Here is a 21899-nt window from a genome sequence, read left to right as displayed (position 1 = left end):
GCTTCACAGATTAAAACTGCGAGGAGCAGACCGACCTAGGCATGAAGCCTGGCAGGTCATAAAACTGTCGTGGCTTTGCGAAGTGAACTACTAATTTTCATATTTGAACGAGTGCACTTCCAAGATCAATTAAGTAAACTGCCAGGGAACAATCAAGCTAGAATAGGCATCACAGGCGAATTTTGTTGGCTTCAAATAGGCATCACAGACATATTCTAGGCTTCTAGCTTGTCTATTCTAGCTACAGAAATATTTGCCTATCCATTAGTTCTAGATTACCAACTCACGGGAAGACATGCTAGAATATGCATCAAATAGACAATTCAACAGCACATGCATATGTTTCTGCTTCACGCCAGTTTGGAGGCGTCACCTGTCTCTCTTTGTCTCTCTGATATAGCATAAGCTCATCAAGTAGTGTTCCTTACCTTGAGCTTGCTGACGAGACGAACTTCACACATATATGAAGTGAACATCTGGCCATGTGGACCTGTACAACAGTAAAACAATAATTTTGTGAGTTGCAGTTTGTCTGAGTATGTTATCTCTGTAACTTTTACATATAAAAAACTGTGAACTTTCAAGTGCATATGAATTTTTTGTCTGAGTATTTTTTACTGTCTAAACCGAATGAATGAACTTCCTAAAACTAACAGGTGCACCGAGGGGGCGAGGGCATTTTCTACTATTTTTTTAACAGGAAAGTGAACTCCCTATTTGGCCTAATTGAGCTTCTCACAATTAACAGCAGAGATCCCCAAGGATGATGTAGTGAACTTCGTGGTAAAAAAATGTTCCCTGCCGTTCTGCATAGTTCCCTGCCGTTTTTCTAGCATCGGCGCAAGATTAAGAGTCTGGCGCTTCAACAACTAGTGGAAAAAATAGCTCCCTAGGTTGTCGGCGCTTGGCTGCATGACTAACTAACTCCATAAGCGTCTACATTAGCGTCTAGATGCTGTGGGTACTCTTATGTGTCCTGATTTTTCTACTGTGACTGATTCGTTTGCCAAAAGTTCAGCAAAATATGTCCAGAAGTTTAGAGAACCTGAAGAAAGCTGAACTGCCTCACCTGGGCAATGTAGAGGGCAGTTATGAGCAGCACCATCCGGAGTTTGGAGCAGAAGCGAGGTACGGGCCTGGTTGTGAGGTCGTTGGCGAGGCCAAGCACCAGGAGCAACGACGACAGCTTTCATGCCTATATCTGAACTACACATTTTTCCATTTGTGAACTTCAAAATTCAGTTAACAAAAACATTCAAAATTGGAAAAACTAATTCACCTAGCAGGAATAGCTAAACTGAAGTTGTAGGAGATGTGAACTTTACCAAATAGGAAGCAGCGCCGTCGGCATGAGACGGTGAGATGCAGGGCAGGGGTCGGGGTGTCCCCTGCGCCAGTTGGCCGTGCAACAGGGAAACGGAGCGGCGCCTCCGACAGGTGGTGGGAGCAGCGGCGGCCGTGCCGCGGCATGGTGGGGGCGGCGGCGGTCGTGCGCGCCGCAGGTGGTGGGGGCGGCGGCATCCGTGCGCGCGTCAGGGGGTGAGGGCGGCGGCGGCCGTGCGCGCGGCAGGGGGTGGGGCGGCGGCGGCCGTGCGCGCGGCAGGTGGTGGGGGCGGTGGCGTCCGTGCGCGCGGCAGGTGGTGTGGGCGGCGGCGTCCGTGCGCGCGCGCGACAGGGGGGTGAGGGCAGCGGCGTCCGTGCGCGCGGCAGGGGGTGGGGGCGGCGGCGGCTGTGCGCGCGGCAGGTGGTGGGGGTGGCGTCGGCCGAGCGCGGGTCGGGTGCTGCGGGAAGCCAGTGAGGATTGGGTGCGGTGGCCCGCCGGCGGAGGTGGGAAACGGATACGGCCAGGAGGTAGGAGAGGATGGTCGGGGTTGTCGGGGGATTTTGTCGGGCGTTCAGATGGGCGTATTCGGGATAAAAAAGTAAAGCGGGATCTGGGGGTTATTCGGGATAAGAAAGTAAAGAGGGATTTGGGGGGTTCGAGAATAGCTATTCTAGAACCCCTCTTAAGGGGGGTTCGAGAATAGTTGGGCTCTATATATATGTATATATATATATATATATATAGAGACGCGCTATTTGACTCCCTGGGGGTAGAATATTATTCTGCACCCGAGCCAGCCTACGACCGGTCACTCCATCCGGCGCGGAGCGCTGCACCCGTCCGCGCGCGCACCAGGCGTCGTAAAAGATGTAGCATCTAAAGGTATAAACGATGCCCCCCATAGGGGGCCTCACAGCGATCCTTGCACGTGAGCCATCGGATTTTTACTGTTACTAGCCAAAGTTTGATCTCAGCCGTTCGTTTGTGCTAGAGAAAGACATGCAACGCCCATTATCTACCCGCGTCTGGCTGCCTTTGGGCCCTACGGTCAGTTAGGCCCGCGTGTCAGTGGTTGCGGCTCGTTTCAGGGTTGCACTCGTCTCGCGCGGGCCGTGGAAAATATCTCCTCCACACGGAAGGAGAGGAAAAGGCAGGGGCTCTCCTCCCGGTCGTCTCTCTCGATCCCCACCCCCAATCCCCTCCTTGTTCGTCTCTCCTCCAATCCCGTGCGGCTCCTCTCCTGCTCAGCCCGCCGCCAGTCCCACCACCGCCATCTCCCCCGCGTGCCAGGCCAGGAAGGCGCAGGCGGCGACGCGCCCGACCTGAAGGAGCAGGCGGCGGCCGCAGCCGAGGTGGCGCGGGAGCTGCGGGAGGCGGCGACGGCCCTCGCCGTGCGCCGCGCCGCCGACGAGGACTCCTCCCGCTGTGCCGCGCTGCGCCGTGCGAGCTCGCTACGGCGCCGCCATCCTTCGGGCCTCCTCCGGTAGAGCTCGAGACCGGGTGGCGGGACATGGACGCCGGCGTGGCCAGGCTCAAGCGCATCCTCCACGGCGTCGACGGCGTCAGCTTCAGCTCCCAGGAGTACATCCATCTCTACACGTACGTTCCCATCCATCTCTTTCCCCTGCGATTTGGCTCGGTACCCAACCCGATCTGACCTAATCGCGTTGCGGCGGGACGATATTCAACATGTGCACGCAGAAGCCGCCGCACGACTACTCGAAGCAGCTCTACGAGCGCTACAAGAAGACCCTCGAAGATTATATCAAATCTACCATACGTGCGCGCGCCTCTTTATTTCACTTTGCTTGCTGTATAATTAGGTTTTGCGATCGACCGCCACATCTATGTTTCTGCCAAGCGCGATGAATCTCGTGGCTCAGTTTCCCCCCTATTAATTTGAGCGATTGGTCAAGTTTCTGTTGCACCCATACGGTGATCTTATGCTAATAATCCTGTAGTGGTACTTCATTAATTCTTCTCGTGTGGCTGATGGGATTCGTATGCAGCACTACCCGTCTGACATGATGGAGCAAAGTATTCTATGTTTGTTTGTTGCGTCATAGGCTCGATCTCGGTCCTCATTGATGGATTTGCCCTGCCTTATTAACGAAAATCGCTTTCATAATACTTCCCTGTACTGGAAAGTTGTATTTATTAGTTCTTTTGCTATCCGAAAATAGGGTCGGTCAATTTCCCCCTGTTTGAGCGATTGGCCAAGTTTCTCTTGCAGGATACGGTTTTTAATTATGCTCATCATGTGGTGGTACTTCATTAATTCCTTAAATGTGTGTTGTTAGTTCTCAGGGATTCGTATGCGGCACTGCCTGTTTGTCATGACTCTTCTTTGATGGAGCAAAGTAGACCAATTCTATATTTGCTTGTTGCGTGACAGGCTATTGGTCCCCATTGATGAATTTACCCTCCCCTATTAACAAAAATCTCTTTTATTATATATTGCGCTGTGCTGGAAAGTTGTATTTAGTTAACTACACTTGCATGCTTGGATTGGTCTGTACTGGATAGTTGGTTTAGCTCTTAATTTGGTATCCATTGTTGCATGTGACATGCATCTCAACATGATTTGGGTTGTGATCATGAGGCGATGCTTACTTTCTTTCGTCATCATGTAGGTCTTACCCTCAATGAAGGAGAAGCACGGCCAATTTCTGCTCAGGGAATTAGTGCAGAGGTGGAAGAACCACAAGGTGATGGTCAGGTGGTTGAGCAGGTTCTTCCACTACCTCGACCGCTACTATGTTTCGCGCAAGTTACTTCTGCCGCTCAGAGAACTCGGCACGACTTGCTTTCATGATCTGGTAAGTCTCTGTGTTCCTTGAATAATGTTTTTTGTCCCAAGTCTCTGTGCTTCCTGATTTGAACATTTATTTATTGGTTGTGTTGCCCTTGATAGGTTTTCAGTGAGCTAAAAACAACACTGGCAACTATTATTATTGACATGGTACGCCTTGCCCTCTACTATTTCATTCCCCTTCTTCTGCCACATTCTATGTACAGGACATTACAATAATTTCTGGCCCTGCAATTGCCTTCAACAGGTTGATCATGAGAGGGATGGCCAACTTATTGACCGTGCCCTTGTCAAGGATGTCCTTGATATCTATGTTGAGATTGGCCGCGGTAGTATGGCTGTTTACGAGCAGGATTTTGAAGAAGCTTTTTGCAAGGGGACTGCAGATTACTATTCTAAGAAGGCACAAACCTGGATGTTGGAAGACTCTTGTGCTGAATACATGTTCAAGGTTTCCACGTGACTTAATATTATAATAATATAGATAGATGCAATCAAGTGTAAGGATAGCTTCTGATTGCTTATTTGTTGCATAGGCTGAGGAATGCTTACAAAAAGAGAAAGAGCGAGTGGCGCATTACTTGCATTCTACAACTGAACCAAAGTTGCTACTGGTTTGTATCAGTTATCATATTATTATTGTGTTGTTGCTAATTGTATGTTTGTTAAGTCATTATGGAGATTTTTTTTTGCAACTGAAGTTTATCCTTTTAACCCCATTGGTTTGATTGGAAACTTATTTCCGCCTTGCATGCTTCAAACGTGTAAATGGATTTACTAAAATTTGCTGCCTATCTTATTTTGCTGTAGACTGAGGATCTGTCAAGGATGTATAGACTCTTTTCTAAGATGGACGGCGGTCTGTCTCAAGTATCACAAATATTTAAGGAGGTATTGAATAAATGCCTCACCATATGCTTAAATGCTTTGAACCCATAAAATAACTGTATCTGATCAATATGCTTACTTCTGTGTAGCATGTCAATGAAGAGGGCATGTCCTTGATAAAACATGTAACTGATGCTGCCAACAGCAGAAAGGTGAATCATCTATGTATCCCCCCTCTGTTCTGTATCGTATTTGTGTTAGACCTTGATTTCGTCTGCATATTCATGTTCTTGTGTAGAAATGTGCAATAACCGTGCTGTAAATACTCAAGACTTAGTTGTGTTTGTTTCAAGGATGAGTGTGAGGACTCTTAATACATCACTTGAATAATGTATAAAGGAATTTCGATGTTCCGGATCTCATTTAGATTATTATAAACGACATTATTAGATTATTAAATATCATTCCGTAATACACTTGCTCTGAACTGTTATTACAATATTAGTGGATTATCAAATATCATTCCATAATTAATCTTCATAATGTGGTGAGTATTTGTTTCAAGATTCAGTATATTTAGCTTGGACATGTTTGACAGTTTTACTGTTAAATTGCCATCTCATATGCCAATTAAACGAAATATCATTCCATAATTAATCTTCATAATGTGGTGAGTATTTGTTTCAAGATTCAGTATATTTAGCTTGGACATGTTTGACAGCTTTACTATTAAATTGTCATCTCATATGCCAATTAAATGATCTAGCTGATTGGCAGTTTAGCATGGATTGTACGTACGTGGAAATTTTCGTTGTTCATCGTGCACAATGTTTTCCTTTCTATGTAGAACTACTTTTAGTGAGAAGTCACATGATGCACAACATTTATCTAACCAATTTAGACAATTTTTGCACTGCGTATGTACAGACTGAGAGGAAGGAAGTAGCAGGTTCGCAGGAGCAGGTCAGTGTTTGATATAGCTTCGCTGTTCAGTAGCTTCTGGTGCATTAGTGATTCAGTGTTTTTTAATGTTTTACAGATATTTTTCCGACTTTGGGATTTTGTTTATGCAGCCTGGAAACTTCCAGGGAAATTCATATGACATGGTAGGCTGTTCATCAACTTTGTTTCTTATTTACATGTAGCTGTGTATGCAGCAATGTACTTCTTATGCTTACTTATCTTAAAAGTCGGAGCAATATTCATCAACTTTGTTTCTTATTTACATGTAGCTGTGTATGCAGCAATGTACTTCTTATGCTTACTTATCTTGAAAGTCGGAGCAATATTCCTTATACGTGCTCATGTCGAGTAAATGTTTGTTCTTCTGCAGCTTGCAGATATATAACCATGCCACAAGGGGATGTTCTGTTCAGAGCCATCGTCCTGGCCCCTACCTTCCAATAGTCTTTTCAGGTTTCCTTATCCCATTTTTCTCCAATCTATTTTTGCATCTCCTTTGTTTCCATTTTTTTCACACTTCAACATGCAATTCAACACCTTTTCTGTTTTTCCCCAGTGTGGTATATTGCAATTTGTATGTAGAAGTTGCACTATTCCACTTTCGCAGAATCTCATCTAGCAAAGATTTTCTGACTGAAATGTTAAGTCAATACTGCAATCTTTTTCAAGGCCAGAAGTAGATCTGAATAATGGACCAACTGCAACCAACAGAATTTTGATAATTGTGGCTCATCTTGGTTAAAACAACCTTCTGTTAGTAACCTTCTTCTAGGCATTCCATTGATGTACACAAAGTAATGTTCTTTTCTGCATGGCTATAAGCTATAACTAAGATGTTAGATTGAATTTCATGACCATACCAGCTACCATAATGATACAATCTATGTAGGCAATTTTCCTCGGCGCAGTGGGGCACAGGCCGACGAGACGGATGCCCTGACGCAGTCGTTCTCAGCGGAAATGAGCATGAGCCACCACCAGGTCACACCAGGGAAAGATGCCGAGCCACGGCAACCGTTTTGGTTGATATTTATCCATGCTTGCTTTGTATTATGGATTCATGGTAAAAAAAAATGTACCTTCACATTCGCTTCATTCTTTACTTGAACAAAAAAAAATTGTAGTTCATGATCTGCATCTAGATAAAAGCGATGAATATCAGATTTGTTCCATTAGGTTTTTGTTCATGAATGGTTCTTCCATTTTCGCCAGGAAATCCAGAGATGGAAATTTTACTACTGGTGTACAGACAAGTTGGGATGGTCATGTTCTCTGCTCCCTACTCTTACTGAAGTGGCAATTCTCCTTGTCATACAGAGGTCATTACTTAATACATGCGCAAGGTCACTTTCACCGATGTTTCAGGTACAATATTTTGGATCATGTTGCCCCTGAATCTATTGATATCCCAACAATTAATTATTTGTTATCCAGTCAGTTAGTTAGGTACTGCATTGGGTGTCTTAAAAAAAGGATTAACACCCAAAACCCAAAAGAAGGCTGATTAAAACTCCCGAATTCCAACCTTAGACTTCTCAGCGAATATAAAAATATTTATAGGTTGATGGTTGATGCAGTGTAGTCATCTGTATTACCTGCAGGTTTTAGATTTTTCTGAAATCACTCCTATCCGGTAACTCAGGTGGCAATGATATAACCTACAGTAAACCAGTTCCATTTCTTCCCTGCGACTGCACAAATGAAAGATCTTTTTGACAACTCACACCCTAACCGTGTAATGTTCTAATAAAGGTAGCTCATGTTTGCTACTCTATTTTTCTTATATAGTCTTATACATTAGGGATATTTCTATATAACATTAGAGCTATTACTACGTTCTGCTGGTCTAGGGTAAATAATGTAGTATACAAATAATCGTGGCTATTACTATGGTCTGCTGATCTAGGATATTCCTCCGTAGACTCTCAAAAATGTAGTGCAGAAAATATTTATCTCACACTTTCAGTTTGGGTTTTATCTAACCCCTGAGATGGAATTAGAGTAGCTTATGTTTTTGTGGATTTACTGAGCCAATACTTGAATAATTGGTTATATATAAGATTATCTATAAAAGTAATAATACTATGTACCTTTTTTGCATAGCTCTTTCATTTGTTATCCCTACTGCTCAGAGATGCTCCAGGCAGTAGATACATATCCCTATCGCTTAAAGTCAGACTTCAGTGAAGATAATCAGTTCCCTGTTTTTCCTGTAGTCTAGAACCGGAATATCAGAGCATGCTCACGTTGGACTCATGTATGACAGATGTTTGGCTCCTATGGGGTGTTTGACAAAATTCCAATCAGGTTGTTCTTATATTTTATTTCAGTCTTCTGAATTTTGGTTGAGCAGAGACACAGCATCATAACTGGGTTGTTTAGTTAACAAATATAAGTTCTGATTAGCACTTATATAGACCTATATAGTGGCCTTTTGTGGTAACGGCCACATCTTCTATCATCTATTACTGAATATTTCATTCTACATAGTATAGAAGCAAGTTATGAGCCAGAGGGCGAAGTACCGCAAGGCAATGATGGGGCACCAATAATGAGAATTGCCCTGCATTTATCCAGTTTGTGCAACAATCCGTATAACTATTGTTTACTAATTGGAAAATTATTTACGCGAGTATTGCATTGTATTGTATCCTTAAGAATTATTTCCCAGTGATGATTAATATGAGGATCTATATAGTTCTAATGTTGCTATCTATCTTTGCTAAAAAGATGTGCTCTATTTGGATCTTCGATTGACATCGGACAAAATTCCGATGCATGTCTTTGCTAAAAAGATGTGCTCTATTTGGATCTTCGATTGACATACCAAGACATCCGAGTAGTAAGTGTTGAAACTAATTCCAGTCATATGTCTCCTATGCATTGCTAGATTGCATCATTATAATTATTTCCTATGGATGGAGAATTTACTAACTGTTCATGGTGTGTCTTGAATGTGCATGGCCACATTGGTAGACAACTAAGTTGTGGATATCGAGGTTAGTACGATTTGTAGGTCCACAGATCAACCTAACCCACACACTATACTATTATTATAGCAGATCAAGGAAATTGTTCCAAGGATTAGGAATACCATCATTTTACAAGAGTTTGCATCATTTTACTCATGCACTTATCGAGAGAGCATGTCGGATAAAACAGATTATCAGGGGCATCACCATATACTTTGAAATAGAGAACATTAGTTAAATCTTCTTGGAGTTCTTAAGAGCATTTATGCTATGATTATTTGTCTTTAGAACCAAACTATTTTCTGATTGCTGAGTGTGTTCACTAACTTTTATGATTATTTGTCTTCACTATTTTATGAAGAGCCGCCGTAATGTTATATCTTCTACACTCATCTCTTATTTATAGTAGATTTTCATGTATGATAAATATAGGGATTTCTAAATTGTTACAAGTGTGAAGTCGGGGAACGGGCACCAAAGCCTGCCCTAAAACAAGCATTTCCTACTATGTTTATAACTTTATGTACTTTATCGTAAGTTCATTCTAAGTTTTATCATCATTATGTGTATCGGCACAAGTTTCACTGGATCGCGCGCCAAGACGCACCCTACGGCCTATATGGATGATGATTTTTGTATTCCTTCCTTTCTTGCTATAATATTTTTTTTGTTATGATTCCCTGGTTGTATATAAATGTTTGTCTATATTTACTGTGGTTCGCCACGTTTTGTAAAACCTGTGAAGATTAATTATAATTTTACCACCTACATACTCCACGGTATATTGTCCAAGGGGCAATCCCCATGCCCTAAGTACTAGCGTCCTGTAGTCATGCTGTTGGAGAAGACTAATTTGTGAGCAAAGTTATATTATACGTTGTTGCATAGTTTCTTCAACACTCATTCCACTCCCACTCCCTGTCAAGCCGCCTGGCAAACTCCTTCATGTCTCTTTGTTTGACGACCATGCCATACCTATGAGTAATATATTTTCCAATTACACATATAATTTGTAGTGTGTTTAATCCACATGATATGTTGTGTTCTTTTGTTCCTCTTCGTCAGAATACCCCCTATCTGGAGAAATGGAACGGAAAATTATTCACTCTTCATTTAATGCTTGCTTATTATCAATATTTACAGCTGTATATAAAAAAATATTGACATAAATTTCACGGGGTCGTGCGCCAAGGCGCACATCAAAATCTTGTGTAACTTAAGATTCCATCCGAAACGAGCATCCCGCGCAACCGCAGAACCTGGGCTCGTAAAAAGCTGAATGTGACGTAAGAGAGAGACAGAAAGCAACGTAAAACTTGCATGTGACGTAAGAGATCAGAAAACGTGCACATGCACGAAATTTGTATGTGACATAATAAAACCACAATCTGGATGTTCGCATGTCTAGCCATTAGTGCCAAAAATTGATTTATGCTTGTTTGACTAATCTGAACATTTCATGGCAAAACCCGCAGGCCTATGATGCTCCTTTTCGGTTGTAAGATTTTGAAGTGTTCGACACTATTATGAATTCGCCTGCGTGCCATGGTATCACCATTTTGGCAGCATGTAAATTCATTTGAAGAGTTCGCCACTTATGTATTAGTCTGATGTACAGTACAACATTGGCAGCATTTCAGTCTGTTTAGGCAGTCCTATCCTAACACTAAATATCACCATCAATATGCACAAATGATTTGACTACAAGTAAATCAAGACAGAGCTAATATTAGGGATGAAATCATGAGTTCATGACAACGAAGCAAAGGAACTGAAACAATACAAATCTATCGTTTCTGGGTTGAGACTGCAGATGGTTGAAAGTAGGTGCCCACCAACACACGACAAAGATCTACAAGAGTGGAAGCGCAAATTCTCAGTATTCAGAAGCCACCATTATTTTTCTCAATGGTTGTCGTCTTCTTCCTCCAAAGAATTTTGAGTACTTCTCGTCATCTATCAGTGAGTTGAGCTCACCTGCATCACTGACCTTGACTTTGATAATCCAGCCGTCCTCGTATAGATTTCCATTACCTGGGTTAAAAAAAAGAATACCACACTTTAATCCACACCGAACGATTTCCTCGGCAAGTTTCAGGTTATCATGAGCTGAAACTTACCAATGCTTGTTTCTCATGAATTCTTCTTTCACTCTAATGACCTCTCCAGATACCAGCAAGTTGATGTCAGTGGTGGCCTTCATGCTTTTAGTAGCTCTAAATTCTTTGCCCAGAATTACATAGGTGCCAACTTCTGGCAGCCTCACATACACAACATCAGAGATGGACCATGCCAAATGCGAAACATGGCTGGAATGGGAATTCTTTGCATCAATCAGTTTCAACATAGTAAATCAAAGCGTAATAAAAGAACCAACGATGATGTAGCAACATAACTTATTAGCTCAATGGCATGTAGACTCGCCACGATATAAAAGAACAGATTATGACTAGGGACCAAAATCACCTTCGTTGCTTAGAACTAAACTTTGAAATACGAAAACAATAAGCTTCAATGACAAATGAATATATTCTTCTGGGACGTAAACTGCTAAATTATTGTGTACTACAACCAAGAAAAAAAGGCAGCCAGGTACAGTTCAATTCTAGTATCTATGTGTGACGGCTGAAAGCTATTTTCTGATATACCATCATAGCAAATCGATTTAAGATTTCAGCTCCTAATGAACAACTGGAACCGTAACTATGCACACTCTTCTGGTATGCGTCCTAATAAATTCTAGGAATATCATAATAGCCCAATTGATGCCTACAACAGTAACCTTCAGAGCATCAATGATACATAAAACCGGAAATGAGAATCAACCAATCATACATTATAGTTGCACTCCACAAGAGCAATCACCAACGCGATGCACTCAAGTACCAACATTAGTCTGACCAGCAAGAACAGGCTTCAGAATGGAACTATGCTATAACTTTCATGATCCTAGTAGCTACTTGCACATCCAAATATTCGACGTGGCAGAAACTTAAACGCTGCGAGACAATGTTAGCGCAAAAAAAATACTTGATGGAGAACTACATATAATTAGAATGATTTTACATACAAGCCTAAGAGAGACACTGCTTCTGTTTTGGTTTGGGAGGGAAGCTGTTTGTTGTCGATGCACTCACACAAGACACGGTCCCTCCTCAGGATACTCTCTACATCCAGCGTTGTTGCTGCAAGTGATACAGGATCAGTAGTTGGTATTTGATCATTTGAGCCGACGGTCGTTATCTCAAAGAGCCTTTGAATGATGCAGGGTTGCAAATTTTCTTATCCCATATTTAGTGCCAAAACAAATAACATATGAAAAAAATGCAATGTAATAATACGTTCGCATAGAACCTAGCATACCCACTAGCATCTGGAAGCCAACAACTAAGATATTATGCAGAAATACTTATCTCGAGCTTTATTTGGTATAGCAACAAAAATTGTGGCGAGTAAAACTGAACAATTGCGAACCGAAAATGATTCACAGTGGGGAAAAAGACTGGCACTTGCTCATCCACATTTGTAGAAATGGGGCGGTACTGAAGAACAGAAAAGTATTTCCCTGGTGGATAACATAATAATTTGGAGTAGTGCCTTGAAAACCAATTTATCAAATTGGTTTAACATGCTTCAGTTCATTCAAGAACTTGTCCTCTTTGCTAGTTCTGAATAAAGAAGCGACTAGAAAGAAACAAGCAGCCACCGTACCTTAAATCGAAGCCCACAGGCATGCTCCACCGCCATGAAAGGGCCCAAAGTAGTGCCGAGGCTGCGCGCAGCTGAGCACGATACCGATGCCACCCACAGCCACCAGGCGATAACAAATTTGTTATTGACCTTCCTTGCATGCCAGACCTACACATGGGGGTTAGGTAAAATTTACGAATCAACTCTTTTTTTTTTAACGGAAGGGAACATAATAAATGGATTTCCAAGTACCATACGACAACAAATTTCCTCTTTGAAGGGTTTGCAAATAAGATTACTGAATAATTTTCCTATGACATCTAACTGAAAGAAATATCGATTCATTCCCAAACTGCACCATCAGAATTTCAGTGTGCTTTCTGCCCGAGCCAACTTGAGCACCATCATCTCCCGAATTGAATGCTAGCAACCCTCGTTGCTCTGCAATAAAAAAAAAATGCCATAAATAAAAATCCCATGTAGAAGGATTATCGGAAATAGACATTCAGGTTTGTAGAAGGATTTAAATTCCTAATTTATAACCAGTATGCATTTCATAATAGCAATTCAAATTTTGCATACAATCTAGCATGCCCAGTTGCCCCGTAGCACTAGATTGGAGATACCATTGCAGCCAATAACTAAGAAATTATGTAGAAATACTTATCTCAAGCTTTATTTCTTAAGCTTTATGGCGAATAAAACTGAACAATTGCGAACCAAAAATGATGCACAATGGGAAAGAAAACACCGACACTTACTCATCCAAATTGGTAGAAATGGGTGGTAGTGAAGAGTACCGGTGGAAAATATAAAAGATCCAAGAGCCAATCACGGGTTGCGTACCACCGAAATCAGCAACGAAGGACACCGACACAGCTACATCATAAAAAATCAAAATTACCTCACCAAAAGCAGCCTCTCACCTTGGGATGATTTAAATCACAAACAACAATTACAGCGCAGCTCTGATGCCACATATAAGCTAAGGATCCAGAAAATGTGACTGAAAACACAACCATCAGTAATTAAGGAGACCTAAGTGATGAACTACTCGCAGGTACCAATTGCAAAAATACTCCATAAATGTATTATGCCATAAATTTCAGTATTTGTTTAGATAAAACCTGTTTGAAACTTCTACGTTGTGAGACACTGTTAACCAGCACCATGTAAAAAAGAGTGTCTCGGGTTGTTGTAAAGTAGATTCTAAATCAGCTAATTTATCCTAAAATTGAGTACTTGATTTTACTCTGGTTATTATTAATTAGCTGCCAAATCTTTGTGGAAACAATCATCGATGGAGTATTTTGTTATGGCAGAGTGTCTATTTTGCTAGCCCGTCAGTGCCTGAATCTAAACTACCCACGTATACAGTACACACTCATGCCCACATTAATTCAGCCATTCAGGCCACAGACCATGGCCAGAGAGTCACTCTTCCGACGACGAAGGCGAGCCGCACGCGCACCAACAGCAGTGACCGCGAACCATCGAGAATAAATACCACCAACACCATATAGCCATCTCCCAATCCACTGAGGGCTCACGGCTGCCTACATACCCAGAGTCTGCAGACTAACAAGTACACAAATCTATCCTAAACGCAGTACGGTTTAAACCAAAAATTCTGATGAAATTAGTAAGGAACGACAGCGGCAAACCTTGTCGTCTAAGCACACAAAGTAGCTGATGCAGGGATGGATGGATGCAGGGCTTTATTCGTGCTGACGATGGAGGGATGCGGAGCTCGCCGGAGACCGACAACGAAGAAGATGGTGTGAGCGGCCGGTGCTGGTTGCAGGGGGCGGCCGGAGAAGTGTTGGTCGCGAAGCGCGCGGGAACAGCCGCAGACGGCAGCGGGGGGCTCGGGCCAGCGGCGCTGGTGGTCGTTCCTCCAATCGCCAGGGAGGATCGGAGGCCATACGCCCGCGTGCTACAGGAACTGAAGCCGAATCGACGCCGCCGAGGATAGCCGACGCCCGCCGCAATCAGCAGTGCAGCCCTAGCCGACCGCTGCAATTCCAGCTGCAGCCGCCCGCCGCCGGCCGTCGGCCGCACGACGCCTCCGCCTGCCACAAATCAGAACCGCATGCACGATTAATTTGATGGATGGGGCGTAGCTCAGCACCCCACGACCAGAAAAGGGAAGAAACCGTCAATTGTAAAAAAAAAAAAATACAATAGTCGGGGACCCGTAGGATCAATCCGGTTCGACCCAACTCGCTTGGTGGAGGCTGACTGGCTCATCCGGCTGGGTCAAACGACCCGGGTGTAGATATAGAGAGAGAAACTCTATTAGACACCCTGGGGGTAGAATAAGTAATTCTACACGTGGATCGGTCGACCGAGCCAGACTGAGCCTGCTTCCGGTGCGGCTCCGCCCGATGTATATTTTGGGGTTTATTACCTCGCTGGTTTTTCTTATCGTGGGGATTCGGACATGCGTTGCCCATTGGACCCAGTTTCCAGAAACTACCGGCGTGCGCTCCTCCAGCTCCAAAAATCCGGCGACCACCAGATCCCCGCCGCTGCCGCCCGAAGAATCCGTGCGACTATACCTGTAAGTGGACACGCCCACGGCGGCCCACCAAGTGATCGATTACGCCGTTCAAGCTATACGGTACACAACGGATTCTCCCGTAAAATACAATCACGTTTAGCGGCCGGCCGCTACGCCCGCTTAAGGCCCGCCAGCTTATCAACGTGTGACGCAGCCAAGAGGTACAGGCCCACCACGATATTTTATCTATTCGGGAGGCTTCTTCTCCATTCGTTTCGCTCCAGCCAACGACCGTGGCGGAGGGTGCTGACCGCGGGCGGCCGGAACGCGGGCGGCGGTTCTGCAAGGTCGACGAGGACCCGTTGCCGCCCTGCTCTTCCTTACTGACATGGCCGTGCGCCGGATGCTCCCCACGAACCTCACCGGACTATGGCTGCTCCCCACGAATCTCGCCAGACACCAGCTGCTCGACGACGGATGGAGGCGGCCGGAGCAGACGAGCTGAGGGAGAGGGGGCGAGGGATGGGGATGGGGCAGCGACGGTGGGGTATATCTAAGGATGCAAGTGGACAAGTCCACGGAGGAGCCCGCTTTAGCCGCGTGAGCCGCCAGTGCAAATAGCAGGATAAGCAGGTGCCTGCGTCCGCACATACGCGGACAGGTGCAGGATTTGCAGGTTCCTGCTTCCGCGAAGACGCACCACTTCTCTGCCCATGGTCCTCCTCTCTGCCGGAAGACGCACCACTTCTACCCTTGTGGCCCTGCAGTGGCGACGAGCGTGCAGCGCGAGGCTGGTGGCGCGAACGCGGCGGCCGTCGCGGAGATCGCCCCGGCGCCGTCGGGAAGGAGACTGGCGGCAGGAAGCGTGCGTGCTGGTGGCGGGCGGCGGCATCGGTGGGCTGGTGTTCTCGCTGGCGGCGCGGCGGAAGGGGTGCGAGCTCGAGCAGGTCAACGGGACAACGGCGCCGTGCACCAAGAAGATGCTGGCGCAGGAGGATGAGCTCTTCCCGTCCACCCTGGGTTCCGCCAGATCCGGGCCTCCACGCCCCCCCGCCGCCCTCCAGAGCGGCTAGTTGCTGCGGCGCCTCCAAGGTCGACCGAAATCGACGGAGGCCCCGGCGGATCGTGCGGTCCGGCACCCCACGGAGCACGGCGGCAGCACAGAGGCGGGGCCGGAAGAAAGCGGAGAGACAGCGGCGGCGCTAGATGACAGGTCGGGAATGCGGTGCGGGTAGCGGGCCGAGCGGGCGAAGAAGCACTGGGCCACAAAGCCCACTTTAGTGTAGCAGGTTGTCCGCGACGCCACAAGGCGTTTTTTTCGCGGCGCGGCGTCGTGGGCCTGCGGAAGCCTGCAGCCACACTCATCCGGAGGTATATCTTTGGGCATGACGTCCGCCTCCATCGCCACGAAGGGGGTCACGAACTCACGATGATTCACAGCGGCGGCGGCGGTAGCGGACGCATCGTGAATTTCCGCCACGGTTCTATCCGTTTCCGTGGGCGTTCACTTAGCGAGTATAGTGGGCTTGGTCGGGCGGCCCCGTGGTCAGCCGCTTCCACTTACAGGCCTACGTGCGACCGTGCCCCAGCGCATTCCCCCTCCTTTTCGACGACCCCAGGTCCGCCCTACCCTCGCCGGCGGTCCCGAATTCCAGGCGGCGCTCGTGGAAAGCCCCGACGGGAGCTGCGCGCGGGGCGCTTCCCGGTAGACGACGACGCGTCCACAAGCTACTGCGCGGCGTTTTCCATGGAGAGCCTGCAGTCGCCGCGCTTCCTCTCCCCCATCCAACAGGTACTCTTCCGCACGGCCGCCCCTGTTAGAGAGGCAAGTACTCCTCCCCATCCTCGTCAGCTCTGGGCAAATTAATTTTCGAGGTGGCTCACGTATCCTTTTGCAGGGAATGCGTACCAGGCCGCGCGAACACTCTCCAACTTGTGGATCCTTTCTTCAATAGGAGGTGCGTCCCGATCTGCAGCACCACCGTTTCCTTGACTTGTTTGTTGGATACAGACATACAGTTAGCTAGCCATGATTTTTTTTCTTCAAGAGCAAATAAAGTGGTAATCTGCAAGTGGCATGTTTAGTATTAGATTGGCAGTTCGGTCTTTGCGGTGGGCTCTTATCTTTCTGCTCAAGTATGGGATAAAAAGACTTGATCTTGCAATATGGGGACAAACCAAACATTCACTTTTTGTAGTCCTTTCGTTGTGTCCTGCCCAGTGACGCGGCAATAGTCCTACATCTATCTCTATAGTCCCCCTTTTCAGTTTGAACTCTTGCTCTGAAGATTCAGTTTTGTGCAGATGCAGCTATGTTAGATAGACTTTGCTAATTAATCAGTGGAATAGGTCATGCTGCTGATGTGTTGTTATGCATTAGTGTAGGTTTCTGCCAGGATAATGTCATAATTTTTTTTGCAGATGCACGTCTATATGAATAGTTAATGATGTGATGATACAATTAAAACCTTGGATCTAATTGTCTGCTATGGGCTTACCATCTTTGTAAATAGCTTAGAATTACTACGTTATTTCTATTGGAATTTAGCTCCATTCTGCCTTTTCCCTCAGGAATATATTCAGCTTGTTTGGGAGGTACATATTTTTCAGGTTCACTTACCTGCATTTACCTAATTTGTCGCTAAAGCTTCAAGTTTTATACGGCTTGGTTTTAAGTTTACGATTCGCTCTTTTCATTTAAATATATAAAAAAGTTTGGTCCACCTTCTACATGTCGCCATTGGAATGAATCAATCATTTTTTACTGAAAAATACTATTTGTGGGGTTTTGATCCCTACCGTGTCTTACAAATTCAGCTTTTCTTTCTGGCAAATTCAAACAAACATAATTTATGTTTACTACCAGCATTTGATTCTATTAGGAAGATCCGTATCATTATCTTTGCTTAAGGTTCATGTTTATCTTTGACATAATTTCGTGTCTTTCAGAGCTATGCATTGAAATATGATAATTAGTTTCTTCTTCTTGACTGTTCATCACTGTATGACTGCTATTGAATTATGATTTTGATTCATCTGCATGCTTTTCCATACATTGCATAACATGCTATTTGAAAAAAATACTATTTGTGTGGTTTTGTGATCCCTAGTGTGTCTTACAAATTCAGCTTATCTTTCTGGCAAATTCAAACAAACATAATTTATGTTTACTGCCCAGCATTTGATTCTATTAGGAAAATCCGTATCATTATTTTTTCTTAAGATTCATGTTTACCTTCGACATAATTTCCTGTTTTCAGAGCTATGCTTTGAAATATGATTAGTTTCTTCTTCTTGACTGTTCATCACTGTATGACTGCCAATGAATTATGATTTTGATTCATCCGCATGCTTTTCCATTAGTTGCATACCGTCCTATTAAAAAAAAACTATTTTTTGGGTTTCTGGTCCCTGCCGTGTCTTACAAATTCAGCTTATCTTTATGGCAAATTCAAACAAACATCATTTATGTTTATTGCCCAGCATTTGATTCTATTAGGAAGATCTGTATCATTATTTTTGCTTAAGATTCACGTTTATCTTTGACATAATTTACATTGAAATATGATTAGTTTCTTCCTCTTGACTGTTCATCACTGTATGACTGCCATTGAATTATGATTTTGATTCATCCCCATGCATTTCCATTAGTTGCATAACGTGCTATTTAGTCATTTACGTTTTGCCATTTTTGTAGTAGGCCAATAGCTATAGGCGAGACACTGCTTCTAAAACTTTGCTTGATATTGGGTGGGCGGTGGATGGCTTCGGAGCAAGAGAAATTCGGTCTAATGAGAGCACATATGTTGCCCCTAATGTGATTTGTATTGTTTGTCTGCGGAAGTGGGTATATGTAGAAATAAGGAGTGTGCCTAAAAAATATTTGTTTCTTGACAATTTGAAACAAACCTTCCAAGTACTTCAAGGACATCCAAATACCAATAAAGCGAGTGGGTATATGTGATGGACTGGCCATCGGTGATCTCTTTGTCGGCTTGAACAATTTTATTGGTGGGTTCGATTTTGGCTGTAGCGGCATGTCCAAGGTCATAGTCGAGCAACATGCTTTCTCAGTTGCCACTAATTAGTTCCTGGCTGATATTTCAAGTTTCAGTTGATCTTTTGCTTATTGGTTGTGTTAGCAGGGTCTAACCCTGCGATGTTTATATTTGCCCCAGGCTGACAAGGCAGCTCGTTGTACTACATGTCTACATGTCCTCATCGAAGGACCTGAATGCGGTCGAGTTTTTCGGATGGGTGCCAGAGATGCACTAAAGTGGTCGATACCGGGAGCTCCTGTCTCCACCGACGGCCTCAACCCTCCAGTGACTACGACAACAGCACATTTTTGCAAGATATTGTTAGCTCCTCGAACAATTATCTCCAGTATTGCTTCCTGGGGGACTAACTGGCTGTACAAAGCACTGGAGAAAATGCTAGCGATGGTCAGAAGATATAGTTATTGGAGAAAACAATGTGATTCTAGTCATTATACGGTCGGCGGAAAGGAGCTAGCGTCCAAGACACGACATGATTGTGTTAGTCAGGTGTGTTCTTTACCTGGGTAGCTAAGTTGGTGGAGCTATCACTGGCGTCTTTTTGGAAATAAAATGTAATTTGTGGCTCTAAATGCCCTGTTTTGGAACGCCGGAATTTCATGGATCCTTCCAAGACGAATAGAACAAGAATGGATAATATGTTCTTCCAAATATGGTTATGCATTTTCAGTACAATTAGTTAAGTCTGGTTGTTACTTTCACTCTACTATTTTGATTTTATTTTATGAATCCCTTCTGAATTTCAAAAAATGTTAAATATGATTGCTCAAAATACATTTAGGGCTAAAAATAAACTTTTGTTTACTTACATACACAAATTTGATTTGTTGTGGTTTATTAGTATTAAAATTCTACTCTGTACTAAGATTGTTGGTCGATGCAGCTAGCACGTCCACATTTGTTTGACGACTCGGCCGTAACTTTATTACCTCATATGTTCGGTGGACCTAATTCTCTTACATCGCATCATTTGGTTTTCTACGTCGCTTGGTACGGGGTGATGGTGGTGCGTCGCGTGGATCGTGGGCCAGCTACGGTTATACGGCGCGGCCAGCACCGGGAACGCACGCAACAATTTTTTTACGTCGTCTGCCGCTAGATGCGGTAGCGCGCGGGCAGAACAGCGCGGCTGCTAGTTTGACCCGGGTGCAGAATAATATTCTGCTCCATGGGAGTCAAATAGCGCATCTATATATATACTAGTAAAATGCCCGTGCGTTGCCACGGGTGACAAAACAGATTATGAAGTAGAACAATGATTAAAATTCAAACAAATCATTATTGCAATTGTATTTCCAAACCCACTAAATTGAGTTACTTATTTTAGGACGGAGGGAGTACATAATATTTCCAAACCCACTAAATTCATTCTTACGATAGGCTTCACTTTATGTCAAGTTGGATGGTGAAAACCAGTGAGATCATATATCGTAGGAAAAGTGAACTCCCATAAATAGAATGAATGTAACTACAACACTGTGTTTAGACTTCAACACCCTATTCAAAATATTCATATTCATATAGTATTATACATATATCATACATGTTAAAGGACATGCAAATAACTTGTCCAGGCAGATAAGCATTCCCCCATCACCATGGGGCCCTCCTCCCTTAAGATTCAAGCGTCAATCCTTCTAAGCCCCTTCAGCCATCATCTCGCATGCCTCAAGAATGCAGTTCTAAAGATGCGTAGAGGCTAAGCTGTTTGCCATCCTTTTAGAAAATGAATATATATTGTAATTGGATAAAAACATTACCTACAAGTTCATAAATAAAATACCGCCTGAAAGCATACACATTATTCCTAAGACGCACTATCAAAAAACTTGCGGACTATAGCAAATCTAGTACCTTGTGAAAGATGACTCTAGTATTCTCTACAGAATTAAATTCGTTTCAGCAAGGAACAATATAAATGGATGCTTATAGAGAAATCAATTATCATCTCCAGCTTCCGTGTACATCTCCAGCTTGTCACGGGACAACAAGGCATGTAAAACATCATTTGACTTTGATGCACATTGCAAGTACAACAGTCCTCAAGCATCCCTTTATTTTCTTTTTCACCCCATTCTACGTCTCCTACAGCCCGCAATGTAGCAACTTTCTGGCCTGCAATCCTCCATGGCATATTGAGACACCTTCATTGCTTATGAAGGTACAAATTATAAGAATAATAAAAGGGCAATGTATGAGATGCTCGCACTTTGCTCCTTCCGCCCTCCGGAAAAAAACTCCGGAAAAAATCATTTGAAAAATAAAGTATGTGGATACCAATCTGAACACTTGCAAACAAATTAAATCGAGCATAAGACTGCTCACTGTGACTTACCCTTCTCCAATGACACTAATCTGATTAAGCGCACTCACAACACCTTTCGTTGCGCATCTTTACAATGTCTCCCTATTATCATAAGCAACCTTATTCATAATAAAACCTCATAATAATTAAAGAACCCACATGGAAGGCATAATAAAGTGGACCACATTTGATGAGCTAGATCAAACTTTAGCATGCAAATACTTGGAGTTATCTTTTTTTTTTCCGTGAGCAGATAACCATTGAACACGATGTAGAAATTGTCAAAGAGGATATTATTAATACCATGTGAGAGGATGAGCACATCACCCTATGAATAGCTTCCAGACCACACCAGGTCTCATACATGGAGTTAACAACGTCCTTGATATCCAGGTTGAAATTGAATAGGATCTGCATTTTAAAGGATCTGCATCTACATAATTT

The 21899-nt window shown here is 43.9% G+C and overlaps 2 protein-coding genes and 1 long non-coding RNA gene across 3 annotated transcripts; 2 read left to right on the top strand and 1 right to left on the bottom strand.

Annotated features, from left to right (window-relative positions):
* The first annotated feature begins 2885 nt into the window (after positions 1–2885).
* Positions 2886–8631, top strand: LOC124693135 (cullin-1-like). The gene is made up of 13 exons (XM_047226589.1): positions 2886–2923; positions 3958–4143; positions 4239–4286; positions 4384–4587; positions 4673–4750; positions 4947–5027; positions 5114–5176; positions 5892–5927; positions 6038–6070; positions 6298–6380; positions 6817–6990; positions 7140–7292; positions 8144–8631. The coding sequence occupies exons 2-10, from the start codon at positions 3970–3972 to the stop codon at positions 6310–6312; spliced, it is 732 nt and encodes a 243-aa protein (XP_047082545.1). The 5' UTR covers positions 2886–2923; positions 3958–3969; the 3' UTR covers positions 6313–6380; positions 6817–6990; positions 7140–7292; positions 8144–8631.
* Positions 8632–11714: 3083 nt separating this feature from the next.
* On the bottom strand, positions 11715–15045 carry LOC124690655. The gene is made up of 5 exons (XM_047224015.1): positions 15000–15045; positions 14254–14661; positions 12948–13030; positions 12611–12757; positions 11715–12084 (listed from the first exon to the last, which is right to left on the bottom strand). The coding sequence occupies exons 1-5, from the start codon at positions 15043–15045 to the stop codon at positions 12067–12069; spliced, it is 702 nt and encodes a 233-aa protein (XP_047079971.1). The 3' UTR covers positions 11715–12066.
* A 1645-nt stretch (positions 15046–16690) lies between these two features.
* LOC124688334 lies at positions 16691–19722 on the top strand. Its single transcript, XR_006998490.1, has 3 exons — positions 16691–16884; positions 16991–17050; positions 19271–19722. It is a non-coding gene; the product is annotated as an uncharacterized LOC124688334 (long non-coding RNA).
* The last annotated feature ends 2177 nt before the right edge of the window (positions 19723–21899 follow it).

The sequence above is a fragment of the Lolium rigidum genome, chromosome 2 (genome assembly GCF_022539505.1).
Source record: "Lolium rigidum isolate FL_2022 chromosome 2, APGP_CSIRO_Lrig_0.1, whole genome shotgun sequence".
Lineage (NCBI taxonomy): Eukaryota > Viridiplantae > Streptophyta > Magnoliopsida > Poales > Poaceae > Lolium > Lolium rigidum.
This window is presented reverse-complemented; position numbering and strand designations above follow the sequence as displayed.

Coding starts and splice junctions, on each gene's coding strand:
- LOC124690655 (XM_047224015.1), bottom strand. CDS start 15,045: ATGGGCAACGCATGTCCGAATCCCCACGATAAGAAAAACCAGCGAG. Junction 13,031..14,253: donor TTGTGTGCTTAGACGACAAG/GTTTGCCGCTGT, acceptor TTTTTATTGCAG/AGCAACGAGGGTTGCTAGCA. Junction 12,758..12,947: donor AGCACACTGAAATTCTGATG/GTGCAGTTTGGG, acceptor CCCCATGTGTAG/GTCTGGCATGCAAGGAAGGT.
- LOC124693135 (XM_047226589.1), top strand. CDS start 3,970: ATGAAGGAGAAGCACGGCCAATTTCTGCTCAGGGAATTAGTGCAGAGG. Junction 4,144..4,238: donor CGACTTGCTTTCATGATCTG/GTAAGTCTCTGT, acceptor TGCCCTTGATAG/GTTTTCAGTGAGCTAAAAAC. Junction 5,177..5,891: donor ATGCTGCCAACAGCAGAAAG/GTGAATCATCTA, acceptor GCGTATGTACAG/ACTGAGAGGAAGGAAGTAGC.